At 32.3% G+C, this 14,320-nt stretch overlaps 2 protein-coding genes across 2 annotated transcripts; both read left to right on the top strand.

The window, feature by feature from the left end:
- The first annotated feature begins 658 nt into the window (after positions 1–658).
- Positions 659–2,486, top strand: LOC112422777 (uncharacterized). The gene is made up of 2 exons (XM_024786436.2): positions 659–1,310; positions 1,660–2,486. The coding sequence occupies exons 1-2, from the start codon at positions 659–661 to the stop codon at positions 2,484–2,486; spliced, it is 1,479 nt and encodes a 492-aa protein (XP_024642204.2).
- Positions 2,487–8,622: 6,136 nt separating this feature from the next.
- Positions 8,623–12,892, top strand: LOC25496371 (BAHD acyltransferase DCR). Its single transcript, XM_013596687.3, has 2 exons — positions 8,623–9,159; positions 11,644–12,892. The coding sequence occupies exons 1-2, from the start codon at positions 8,710–8,712 to the stop codon at positions 12,616–12,618; spliced, it is 1,425 nt and encodes a 474-aa protein (XP_013452141.3). The 5' UTR covers positions 8,623–8,709; the 3' UTR covers positions 12,619–12,892.
- The last annotated feature ends 1,428 nt before the right edge of the window (positions 12,893–14,320 follow it).

Raw genomic sequence — 14,320 nt, 5'->3', positions numbered from 1 at the left:
TTTAGTTGATGGAAATGTAGTGGAGGGAGTATCCGAAGTTCGGGCAGCAGTTTTCAGTCACTTCCAACACCATTATCAGGCGCATGTCATGAATAGGCCTAGGGTGGATGATATGTATTTTCAAAGATTATCTATTATGGAAGGAAATTCCCTCATTTGCCCATTTACCGAGACTGAAGTTAAGGCTGTGGTGTGGGATTGTAATGGTTACAAGAGTCCAGGTCCGGGTGGCATTCCTTTGGGATTTATTAAGGAATTTTGGCCGGATTGGAAAGGTCACATTATGCAGATTGTGTTGGAATTTCATCGCAACGGTCGTCTATCAAAAGGAATAAATAGCATCTTCATCACTCTTATTCCTAAGATTGATTGTCTGCATCGTCTTAATTATTTTCGCCCCATTGCTCTGGTGGGACATTTATACAAAATTTTGGCGAAGTTTCTAGAAAATCGTTTGCGTCAGGTAATGGAAACGGTAATCTCAGATACTCAGTCAACGTTTGTAAAAGATCTCCAAATTCTTGATGGTATTCTAGTAGCTAATGAGGTGGTGGTTGAGGCACGCAAGTTGAAAAAATAATTGTTATTGTTTAAAGTGGATTTCGAAAAAGTGTTTGACTCGGTTGATTGGGATTATCTGGATGATGTTATTGGGAAAATGGGGTTTCCAACTTTGTGGCGTAAGTGTATGAAAGAATGTGTTAGTACTGCAACTGTTTCGGTTCTGGTTAATGGCACCCCTCCTGATGAGTTTCAAATGCAACGGGGACTACGTCAAGGCGATCCTCTCTCGCCTTTTCTTTTTCTTCTAGCAGCCGAAGGTTTGAATGTTCTAATGACTTCAACAGTAAATTCAAACCTTTTTACTGGTTACTCTATAGTAATGCATTCCCCCACTGTGCTTTCCCACTTGCAATTCGCTGATGACACGTTTCTGCTAGGTGTCAAGAGCTGGGCGAATGTTCGCGCCTTGCGGTCAATCCTTGTGATTTTTGAGAATATGTCTGGCTTGAAGGTAAACTACAACAAGAGCATGTTGGTTGGTATTAACATTGTTGAATCTTGGTTACAGGAAGCCGCTTCTATTTTGTCTTGTAAACTTGGTAAAACTCCATTTAAGTATCTGGGGCTGCCCATTGATGGTGATGCTAGACGTCTCTGTTTTTGGGATTCGGTTTTAGAGCGTCTAAGATCTAGATTCTCGAAATGGAAAAATAGAAATTTATCTTACAGTGGTCGATTGATTCTCCTTAAGTCTGTGCTATCTTCACTGCCTGTCTACGCCCTTTCTTATTTCAGAGCTCCCGCAAGTATAATCTCTTCCATTGAATCTATTTTAATTAAATTTTTTTGGGGTGATTGTCTGGGTAGACTGGAATACTATTTGCATGAATAAGGGGGTTGGTGGATTTCTTGGTAAATGGTGTTGGACGTGTTTCATGGATAGGGAGGGTTTATGGTTTAGGGTGTTGTCCTCTCGATATGGGGAGCAAGGTGGTCGGTTGTAGGAGGGGGGCGTGACGGGTTTAGCTTGGTGGAGGGAGATAATTAAAATTCAAAATGGTGTAGGCGTCGAAGGTGGTAGTTGGTTCGAAGAAAATATCTCTAAACGTTTAGGCAATGCCTTAAATACTTTCTTTTGGTCGGATTGTTGGTTAGGGACAGTGTCGGTCATGGAGAGATTTAGGAGGTTGTATGATTTATCGATTCATAAGGACCTGTCAGTGGGAGAGATGAACATTTTGGGTTGGGTTGAAAATGGAGAGGCTTGGAGGTGGAGGCGACGTTTGTTAGCTTGGGAGGAAGAGTTTGTAATGGAGATTTGGAATTTGCTTACCAATGTTACTTTGCAAGATACTGAATCAGATGTCTTGCTTTGGTGGCCCAACATTGGTGATGGGTACACTGTTCGTGGTGTGTATCAAATGCTCATGCGGCAGGAGATGCACAACTATGACGTTGTTTCGGATGCTCCGTGGCATAAGAGTGCTCCTTTGAAAGTCTCTATTTGCGCGTGGCGTCTTCTCCGCAATAGATGGCCAACAAAGGATAACTTGGTGCGACGAGGTGTTATTTCTCATGATTCTCAATTATGTGTTACAGGTTGTGGACAAAATGAAACAATAGACCGCTTAATTATTCGTTGTCCTATTTTTGGTGATCTCTGTCAACAAATTAAAACTTGGATTGGCGTGTTTTCTGTGGATCCTCATCAGGTTTTGGACCATTATTATCAATTTGTTTATTCTTTAGGTGGTTATGCTACAAGAATGTCTTTTCTTCATTTGATTTGGCTTTGTGGTATTTGGGTTCTTTGGAATGAAAGAAATAAAAGACTGTTTGTCAACACAGCTAAAACAAAAGAGCAACTTCTTGAGAAGGTTAAGATTACATCTCTCAAATGGTTGAAAACAAAAAATGTGTGCTTTCCTTTTGATTATCATTTGTGGTGGCAGCGTCCCCTTGCTTGTTTAGGGATTGGCTGATGTATTTTTCGTTCATGTCTTTTGTGGTTTAATTGGAACTATTTTGTAACCTTGTTTTGTCTCCTTTGGCACTCCTTGTGCTAGGGAACAAAACTCTTTATTAATATATCTCATTTTGGTTTGTTAAAAAAAATTGGTCTTTTTCGCTTATAATTTAGAACAAATAAAATGAATTTTTTTTGCTTATAATTTAAGATGGAGGGAGTATATATATTTGAAGAAAGATTGAGTATATTAATATTGCTACTTGGAAATATTTACATATGTGGTCATGGATAGACAGGCGGGAAATTAATAAAAATCGTAAATTCCTTAACAGAATGGACGGCCCTAGATATAAAAGTTTCAAATCAATAGGTTTGCAAAATGTTTTATGTCCAAACCAATTTTAAGTCTAAGGTGGACCATTAACATTGAAGCAAGCAATAGGTTTGAAAAATGTTTTATGGCACTACATTGTCGTGTTGGAGTAATCAATGAACACACTCGAAGGTTGTAATTCGTGTCAAATATTAAGAAAGTATTCAAGGTATTTTTTTTATCAAAATTTATAATTTATACTCCCTCCGTCCTAAATTGTATGCCGCTTTGGAAAAAAAAATTGTCCCAAATTATAAGTCGCTTTACAATACCAATGAAATATTAATGTTACTTTTCCTATTATATCCTTAACTATTAATTACTCCCTCTTCTTTCAATTATTTCATTTATCTTTTTCATACCATTTATCAAGGATAATTTTGTAAAACAACTCATAATTTCTCTTCCCCACACAATATTAATTACATTTCTTAATACGTATGAAATGGTCAAAACGTCGTACAATTTGGGACGGAGGGAGTATTTCTTAGCAAAATTGAAAGTTTTATTGCATCATTATATGATTTAAGGACAAAAAAGTTACTTCATCCGTCTCAAATGTATGACGTTTTGGGCATTTTACACATATTAATTAGAAATGTAATTAATATTGTGTGGAAAAGAGATACTTATGAGTTGTTTTATAAAATTGTCTTTAATAAATATAGAAAAAATAAATGAAAGAATTGAAAGAAGATAGAGTAATAAATTACTAAGGTTATAATAGAAAAAATAACATTAATATTGCATTGGTATTGTAAAACGACATATAATTTGAGACAAAATTTTTCTCTAAAGCGAGATACAATTTAGAACAGAGGGAGTAAAATTATTATAAGTAAAAATTGAATTTAATATATATTATTTCTATTTTATTTTATCGACTTAAATGTTGTCAACATAGATTAATTTTTTTTTCAATTTTACCCGCACATGGAATTTATTTTGTCGTCAGTGTATTTTATCAATTTTAATTAATAAATACATATACCTTACATCCTCTGATAATTATTAACAAAAATTTATATTTTAGGTTCATTTAATAAATGATGCATATGGTATTTATTATGGACTACATACATTATTTAGTAAATAAATTTTTACAAAAATATTTTTGCTTATAAATATAAAAAATGGGTGTATATATTTTGTAGTTGAATGAAACGTTAAATATATTTTTAGTCCCTATAAAATTGAGACCTTTTAAGTTTAGTCCTTACTTAAGTTTAGTCCTTACTTAATTTTAATAGTTCTTTTAGTTCTGCACTGAGTATTAGTCCCTACTCAATTCAAATTTGTTTAATTAAAAAAGCTATTAAAATTAAGTAAGTACTAAATTTAAAAGTTTTCAATTTTATAGAGACCAAAAAAATATTTAACCCTTGAATGAATACATTCAATATATTTTAGGGTTAAATATGTTTTTGGTCCCTATAAATATGTCTACTTTTCGTTTTAGTCCCTCTAAAATTTTCCTTCAACTTTTAATCCCTAAAAAATTTTCAATCTTCACTTTTGGTCCCTCTTTTAAAGTAAACTCATATGTAAAATTCATATTTTTTAATAAAATTTTCCATAAAAATTCAAAATTTTATAAGAATCACTCCAAAAAAAATTTAGAATTTTTTAACAAAACATGAATTTAATATCAATTTTTATATTTTACACACTTCTGCACAATTTCATTAAAAAATACAAAAATTAAATTAAAAATAAAGACCAAAGGTAGTAATTGAAAATTTTATAGGAACTAAAAGTTGAAGAAAATTTTTAGAGGGACTAAAAGTTGAAGAAAATTTTTAGAGGGACTAAAACGAAAAATTGACATATTTATAGGGACCGAAAACATAGTTAACCCTATTTTTTATTTAAAAAAATAAAGATATTTTACTTTTATATTTCTAATTGTCAATAGAACCACACAAATTCCAAGGCTATTTAATTTGACATTTTCTTTACCAATAAAAAAAAGGTTTTGTTAACCGGTATCCAGAGCATTGGTTAACATTCTCCTAAAACAAATAGATTTTTGTACCCAAAAAAAAAAAATTCTGACAGGTCAATGAAACATTACTATTTATATATTGGCTACTTCTATCCTCACTTGGTTTAATTTTAATCGTCATTTTACGGTTCGAAGTATTTTTAAAAAATTATTACTTTGGTTGATTTTAATGGTAAAATTAATATTATTTATTAGAACATCTTTATCTTTATTAATTGTAGTTGAAAATGTAGTTACCTTGTGTAAAATTTAATAAATAAGTTTATATTAGTGAAAAAATTAATGAATGTTGTCGTAATAGTTGGTACTCTAAAGTGGCAATTACTTTGTGATAGATAAAAATGGTTAAAGTAACAGTTAATATGAGGTTTAAGGGTGCGAATGAGCCGGACCGAGTCAGACTTTACTTAAATAGATCTGACCTATTTAAAAAAAACTAAGGCCTAAGCCTTGGTCTTTTATCCAGCAAAGACTTTATATTAAGTTTGGCCTAACCTTTTTAAAAGTTTGGTCTAGTCTATTAGTCTGTCTAAAAGCTTAGTTTGTGTTACAAATTTCAAATAGAGTTCATTCATCCTTTTTTTTTTCTTTTCAATTAGATACACATTAAACTAATAAAACACAATCGTAAAATTTATAGATGAATATAAACACAAGAGTAATCATGTCTGATAACATGAAGGGTTTCAAACTTAGTTAATATGATAATCATACTTAACCTTAGGCATATTAGTACCAAGCCTCAAAATTTCACACAAATCAAATGACAATATGAGTATTAAATGATAACATAACAAGCTTTCAAACAATAAGAAACTGAAAATTAAATCAGCACTTAACAGGAAAAAAAAATAAATAAAATCATCAATTTGATAAAAAAAAAAATCACCAACTTAATATGAAAATTTGAAAGAACTTTTATTCTTTTTTGTATTACTATATAAATTATAAATGTGCGAAAATGTAATATACTCATATACCATTGGATTTTGAAGATCTGTTGTAAGTAATAGTCTTGGCATATTTCTGAAGGTGAGAAAAACACAGGTGGGGGGTGAATTGGGTTAACTTTTTCTTCTCCTAAAACTGAAGTTACTAATCAGAAGCTGATAGAGTTCAGGTTCTGATGTAATGTTCAGAGTCTAAATGCAACGGATAGAGAGAGAGAGAGAGAGAGAGAGAGAGAGAGAGAAGAAATACTCAGAGCAATTTATAGTGGTTCCGTCCACAATCCAGAAGTAGTCCGCTCCCCCTTGCACTTTCAAGAAGAGTTCATTAAAATCAATATCTGATTACAATTTCTCAAGCACAAAAGCAAGAGACTTCAAACTACTCAAGCACAAACGCAAGAGGTTTCCTATGCTCAAGCACTACTACAAGAGACTTCCTATACTCAAGCACAATTGCAAGAGACTTCTATTCAAACAGAATTACAAAAAAAAAATGTTTGAGGTTGAACACTTGATATAAAATCAGTTGGTGTTCACAATACAAATCAGATGCGACTCTTAAGACTCTAGAATTTCTATGATATGAAGGTTGTTAAGAAATTCTAAGTGAATTATGATGTGAAACAATTTCAGCAGAGGTTTGGCACAAGTAAAATTGTTGTAAGAGTCTTGCCAATCTACATGTCTTCACTCCTTTATATACAGGTGTGAAAGATACATTGGAAATTGCAAGCACATCACAAAAGAGTCGTTGTTGAAGCTTGATCAAATCACCAATGATATGTTGCTTGATTTGGTTATTGTCCTAGAAGGGAACAATTTCAAATCCATTCCTTGTATAGAGAAATACCAGCGTATTCACAACTGTTGTCTTGTACTATTGCAGACATGAGGAGTGGAGTATTGGATGTAGTGGTTGTACAATTGTACTATGTCCTTTTCCTGCGCTCTCCAGTGGATAAGCATCCAATGCCTTCAAATTCCTCTGATTTAGCCGTTTCTCCAGGCTTCTATTCCTTCTGTAATGATGTCCATTCAGAATAACAAAATTTAACTAACTTCAGCTTCCAATCTTCAACTTCTGATGATCTTCAAATTCTGATGATCTTCAGCTTCCGATGACGTCAGCTTCTGGTGAACTGCTTCTGATGAGCTGTTCCAAATGTCTTCATATGCTATCTTCTTCAAACTTTATCTTGTAACACGAGCTTCCTTTTTGTAAATTCCATTCCTCTCATTTGTTCTTCCAGAACCTATGTTTGATATAAAGACATTTAAATTTTTGTCTATGGTCCTTCACAATTGAACAAATATTAGCATATCCAATTGACATATTTTTTAATACCTTGTTATCATCAAACTCAATGTGGTATTGTCAAACACATCTTGTTCCAACAATTTCCACCCCTAATAAGATTGATGGAGTAAGGCATAAGTGATGTAGGTTTTGTATCATAGTACAAGTTTTTTTTATGAGTTTTGTTAAGTTGTTCTCTAAAGGCACTTAGAATCCATATGTTTTCCCATTGATAGATGCTACTTACCGATCCAAAAGATCAATGTGAAGAACTTCAAATGGTCTGGAGGCTGAAAGTTTTAACAATCTTTCTTTTCTGACATGTTCTACAAAGTTTTATCTTTCTAAAATAAGAGATTAATCTTCAACTGGCATATCTTAAACGTTTATGCCAAAGCTATTTTTCATCAACACTGAGAGAATGCAAACGACCTTCTAATAAGCCAAATCTGAAAAGTTAATTTTTTAAAAATTGCCTTTTCTTTTTCTAATGAATAATATGGATTTATCAGTTGAATTAATGACTCTGCAATTTTTCTTATAAAATAATACTTTATAACCACTGTCACATAATCAAGGGCGACTAGACGTTTGATATATATGGGGCTAAAATTTCAAAGAAACAATAATGCAAACTATATTAAAAATAAGAAATAACATTGTTTGATACAATATATTACAATGAAAATTGTCTCCTATTCATTTGTTGAAAATGAGCTTAAATGACATCATTGTTAATTGTTAAATCTCTTTCTATATACCATCGTGTGAGAGAGAGAGAGAGTATACCATCGGATTTTTATTTTTTTTTGGGTCAAGTACAGTGGCGGAGTCCTTCATGGACTGGGGTGGGTCACGGCCCACCCGGAAATATTAAAAAATCAACGATTATAAGCCTATTTTGCGAGATTTTATGCAATTTTGTGTCGGTTTTATGTTTTGGTTGATCCAAATTCCTTCAAAGTTGTGTAGTGGTCCACTCGAAAATTTAAATAATTCAATTATATGTCTATTTTGCGAGATTTTATATAATTTTATGTCGGGTTTTAGGTTTCAGTTGATTCAAATTCCCGCAAATTGGTGTAGTGGCCTATCCGAAAAATTTAAATAATTCAATTATAGGTTTAATTTGCGAGACTTTAAACAATTTTTCAATAGTTAATTTTAGTGTAAACATCCATCCTGACATTTTTTTCTGGCTCCGCCATTGGTCAAGTATAATTTTTTTTTTTTTTTGGGTCAAGTATACCATCGGATTTTAATGCTAAAGTTTCTAACTTAACGAAATATTAAGTTTCAATATGAGAAGATATAAACTGATCAAGGAATTTCCACAAAAGAACAATTTTGTACAAATTCTCCCTAACTTATGGACTTAGCATACTTTCTCACAATGCTAAAGTCTTTGTTATTTTGACCAAACAATTGCCGCAACTATAATTACCTCCAACCAAACTAACATAGTAAGGGCTATTAATTGGTCACAACCGCTTCCATGAATTCCATAAATGCATGCCAACAACACTTTTCTATAAGAATCCTCAAAAATCACATCTCAAACACAAATCAAACAAATTCCAAGAAAAACTACTAAAAATTTCATTCAACAAAATGTCAAGTGAAGTAGTCAAGAAAGAAGACTCTCTAAATGTGAAAATCACTAGCAAAAGCTATGTGAAACCTGAGGAAAAAATTGGGAAAAAAGAGTATCAATTGGTCACATTTGACCTACCTTACTTAGCTTTTTACTACAACCAAAAATTAATTTTTTACAAAGGAGGTAACTTTGAAGAAAATGTTGAGAAACTCAAAAATGGGCTTAGTGTAGTTTTGAAGGAGTTTCATCAACTAGCTGGTAAATTAAGTAAAGATGAAGAGGGTGTGTTTTTTGTTGAATATGATGATGACTTGGTTGGTGTTGAAGTTGTTGAAGCTGTTGCTGATGAAATTGGTGTTGAAGATCTAACTGTTGCTGAAAGTAGTGCCATTTTGAAGGAATTGATTCCTTATAGTGGAATCTTGAATTTGGAAGGCATGCATAGACCCTTGTTGGCTGTTCAGGTAATTTAATTAATTTTTTAAATTTTGAAATTTGTTGTTGAATTAATTTATTTTCTTCTTTAGCCATTTCTAAATTGATTAAATTTTGAAATTTGTTGTTACATTAATTTATGTTCTTCTTTGGCCATTTCTAAATTGAAATATACTACTAGCTAGGTGATTCCTACAAGTAGGTTTTGATTTAATATATTTTTTTATTAATTATTTTCTTAGTTTGCATTTTTTTTAATAGTTTTTATTTTCTCATAGTTAGTCTCTTGCTAAATAATGTCACTCTTTTAAATATTTCAAATCATAGCCTAAAGGGTCAACATTCAACTTGTTAATGCAAATGTGCAAAGATGTAAAGATGGTTAATGCTAAGATGAAAATTTATATTTTGAGTTAATAGTGGGTAAAGAGATCATAGTTTGGTTCATACAAAAAGAATTATGAGCTTCATAGTTTGGTTAAAGAGTCAAAGTCCTAAAAGTCGTAGAGTTCTCTCTAAATGCCAAATACTAACTAAATGTCGTTGTTAAGAAAAATTATAGTAAGAGTAAAAACCAAAAAATAAGGGATACATTTATCTAATTTGTATCAGATCTAATCCAATGTATACTTCCACAAATATAGAGATTTGCTATGTTTTCCTTTATCATGTTTTTATTTTTCATTTTTCCTATTTGCCAATAAAGAATATCATTGAATAGGACAGATGAGATGAAGAACTTGTTACAAAAAAATTAAAAAAATAGATGAAGAACAAATACATTTTTGTTTAAAAAAATCCCAAGTAACAATTGGAGTAAAAGTATGTTAATCAACTAGTTTTTGCCAAATTACTCTTTTTTACATTATATTTACCTTAAGATATCTAGTTTTTGTACTTCAGTTGACAAACACCCACATAGAACTTGATCTAAGGCATTATCAGATTCTACATACTCCTTTTCTTTTTTTACAAATAACAAGTGTAATAGTTTAAAAGTTTATGTATGTGGATTAAATTTTTAACTTTTTTAACTATGATTTTTGTTTAGATTTCATTTTGGAGGGGGTATTATTAAACTCAAAACGTTTAGATGAGATAGCACAATTCTCTTATATCTTAACTAAGATCGTAGTTTTGAATACAATCTTAAAGGTGCATCAACGTTAAAATTTTTAGAGAGAATTTGATACCAATTTAGATTCCAAAAAACTCAAGAAATTAGTTCCACGTTATGCGCACTGAATACCCAATTTGCATAAAACAAGAATTTTAGATCAATCCACTCATGGAAAAGATCAGCCAACCACACATTGAGTCAAAAAAGATCAACCACACATTAAATAACTTACATTAATTGTTGTGTAACTAGTTGTAAATCTTGTACCCAAATGTATTTTAAATTCCACAGAAAAATTGGTTGCAGTTCATAAATGAGTCATAAATCTCAACCAATAAAAAAGATAAGATAAAAAAAAAACACATCTATACGTCCTAAGTGTGCATTGCTCAATTTTTCTCAATGATAAATGCCAATCTACCTTATATAGAGGATTTATTTTTCGTCAACTACAAAAAGTAAAATAAAGTCTTATGTTTATTAAGAGTAAATAATGTCATTTGATCTAGTCAGTTCGTTAAATTATGATGATGCTTAATTGAAAATTTAAACTCTCTTGGTACAAGAGAAATGCATGGTTTTGGTTATGATCGTTGATTATGATTAAACTAATTAAAGCTTAAGAAACGATTAAAATAAGAGAAATGCTAACTTATATCCTTAAGACACACTTTAAAAGCTTGGAAATTGTGTGTTCTTAATTTTAAAAACTTTTTTTGATTAATTCCTTTTTTAGCTTCTTAATTTGTGCCCTAAGGACAGAAGTTGGCGTGATCCTTAAAATAATTGTGTTCAATTGGTTTCGGTGGCCCAAAATTAAAAATGATAAATATTAAACTAATTGTATTCATATCCGATTTGGGAATTAGTTTTGCATTAAAGCGTAGGGATAATGAATTTAGCTCAGTTGATATGGACAGTGCATAATACATGCAAGGTTCAAGTTTCAAACCTCGGAAGAAAAAAAAATTATATCAGAAAAGAGGGTTTTGGAAGAACACATGCTATACTCTACTTCCCATGTATAACTTCCACAATTAAAGAGATTCACTGTTTACCTATGTCCTGTTTTTGTTATTTTTTGACGAATAATGTCATGAATTAGGACAAATGATACGTACGTTTTTGCTTGAAAAAGCTCAAGTAACTATTGGAGTAAAAGTTTGATATATAATTGTACCGTTTTGCCAAATTATACCATTGCTGTATTTAAAAAATGAAATTCAGTGGAATACTCTTTTTTGACCGAATATTTAAAAATAAGCTAATAAATGTTGTTGGGAGAGTTCATATTCTGCATAAGACCCAACTTTCACATGTCATATTCACATTCTTTCCTTTCTTTTCCTTATTTTAATGATTTATGACATGATTGCAATCTTGACTTTTCCAGCTAACAAAGCTCAAAGATGGGCTCGCAATGGGCTTGGCTTTTAACCATGCTGTCCTTGATGGAACATCCACGTGGCACTTCATGACTTCATGGGCCGAGATATGCAGTGGTGGACCGATCACAACAGCCCAACCATTCTTGGAACGAACTAAGGCTCGAAACACACGCGTGAAGCTTGACCTCTCCCTACCCGAGCCCAAAGGCCCACCACCATCAGCCAATGGTGAGGTAAAGGTTGAACACAAAGGCCCAGCACCATCGGCCAATGGTGAGGCAAAGGTTGAACCTGAAGGCCCACCACCATCGGTCAACGGTGAGAAAAGGCCCATACTGCGAGAAAAAATCTTCAAATTTTCTGAGTCAGCCATCGACAAAATCAAGTCAACAGTCAACCAAACCCTTCCATCGGACGGTTCAAAACCATTCTCAACATTTCAGGCTCTCTCCACTCATATTTGGCGCCACGTGAGCCTTGCACGTGACCTAAAACCCGAAGACTACACAGTGTTCACAGTCTTCGCAGATTGTAGAAAACGAGTGAACCCACCAATGCCAGAGGCATACTTTGGAAACCTAATTCAAGCTATATTCACCGTCACGGCTGCTGGCCTTTTGGCGGCCCACCCTCCACAATTCGGTGCTTCTTTGATCCAAAAGGTTATTGAAGGCCATGATGCTAAAGCTATTGATGAACGTAACAAAGAGTGGGAGAGTGCACCCAAGATTTTTCAATTCAAAGATGCTGGTATCAATTGTGTTGCAGTTGGAAGTTCACCTAGGTTTAAGGTTTATGACATTGATTTTGGGTTTGGGAAGCCAGAGATTGTGAGAAGTGGGACCAATAACAAATTTGATGGAATGATTTATTTGTATCCAGGGAAGAGTGGAGGGAGGAGCATTGATGTTGAATTAACATTAGAGCCTGAGGCTATGGGAAGGTTGGAGCAAGATAAGGAATTTCTTATGGAAGTATAATTTAAACTAGCAAGAATTTGTGCAATAAAAGTTGGGTATTGATGGAATTTGGAAGTTCTACTTTTTAGATTGTTGAAGGGATTATTCTTCAAAAATATTATGTTTAGGTATATTTGATTTGATATAATGTTGTGTGTTGCTTGATAGGTTTTTGTATTTGGTTTGGTGGTTGTATGCTTTGATTGAATTTGAACTTAGTAATAATGTTTGGATATGTTATCGACAATTTCATAGTTTATCTTAATAATAGAGTGCACCTTCTTTATGAATATAATTGATTTATTTGTCCCTAAACATATATAGTCTTCGTTTGAGTAAATAATTATAATTAAGTTTGTGGTAATATTGAGTTTTTTAAAATTTCGTATTGTTTTACAAATTTATATTTCAGGAGAAAAGTCTTTTCTTTTTTTTTCATAGTATTTACTACAAATTAAATTCCATAAAAAGATGTAATATAATTAAGGGTACATTGATAAAAAATAAAAAATTAATGCATTTGTACATTTGAAATGGATCTTATTAAAAGGAATAAAGAAAAATCTTAAAAGCATCCTGTATTTACAAGACAAAGTACTATTATGTATGTTTCTTCCAAATATTTTTACTTTTAATTTACCTTCTGGGATGTCGTACTTAGCCTTTATATGTAAAAATATGGTAAAGATATTAAATAATTTATCATAATGTTTATTCCAGTTCAAACAAAAAAGAGAAACATATATACAAAATTATATATGCAACTTATTTTGAACAAAGTCAGTATCAAGACAAGAAAACTATACCTGACTTGCTTACTTTTGTATTCTGCAAAAAAAGAAAAACAATACAGATGAAACTCACATATGAAATTTGTTTGCCTAAACAAACTCTAGTCGAGGTTGACTTATTCACGATGTTGTAAAAGTGACTCAAAATTAGTTTCTGGAACTGCCAAAATCGGGGTCCGAATTGGCAAAATCGGTGCCCGGTTTTGACAGTGTTTTTTTTCAGCCTTTTCATACGTGAAAAATCGGTGGCAGAAGGGGTAAAATCGGGGCCCGATTTTGCTAGCAAAAAATAAAACAATCGTATTTTTGGGCTCAGATTTGTTCCAATTTTTCAGGGATACCTTTACTATAAATATATACCTTGTATCGGTGTAAACCTTGAGAGGTAGAGAGTCTGAAAACAAGGGTTTAGAAGTCAACACAAAAACTAGGGTTTGTACAGAGTTTTCTCTTGGCAACGAACACTAGGGTTGTGGTTGATTCACCTTGGGAAACACTGTTAGGATTAAGTCTCTTGCTCACGGAAAGAGATTGGGACTTTGGGTAGAATTAGGCGGGAGATTTATTCTTGTAACCCTTTGATATCTCTTTTGTAAAATTACTCATCATTATAGTGGAACGGAGGGCTGCTCTCTCCCCCATACTAGGTCAGTATTGGACCGAACTGAGTAAACAAATTTCGTGTGTTCTTTCTTTTATCTCATGGTTTTCTACTTTTGTTTGTGTTTATAATTTTTCCCACGTTGATATTGGTTGCTTGATTACTTTGCTCCACATATCAAGTATTTTATTGGTTTGATTTTTCATCGAATTCACAACACACGAGTTATAAATAAATAACAATGAAAATGAAATGCTTGTAAACTTTATAAGTGCACTTAATTGAGAAGTAAGGGATATTTTATTGTTAGAATGCATGTTTGAATTTGCAA

This window comes from Medicago truncatula, chromosome 6 (assembly GCF_003473485.1).
Source record: "Medicago truncatula cultivar Jemalong A17 chromosome 6, MtrunA17r5.0-ANR, whole genome shotgun sequence".
In the NCBI taxonomy this organism is placed as follows: Eukaryota; Viridiplantae; Streptophyta; class Magnoliopsida; order Fabales; family Fabaceae; genus Medicago; species Medicago truncatula.
Note: the sequence above shows the minus strand (reverse complement) of the source record. Positions and strands in the feature narration are given on the sequence as shown.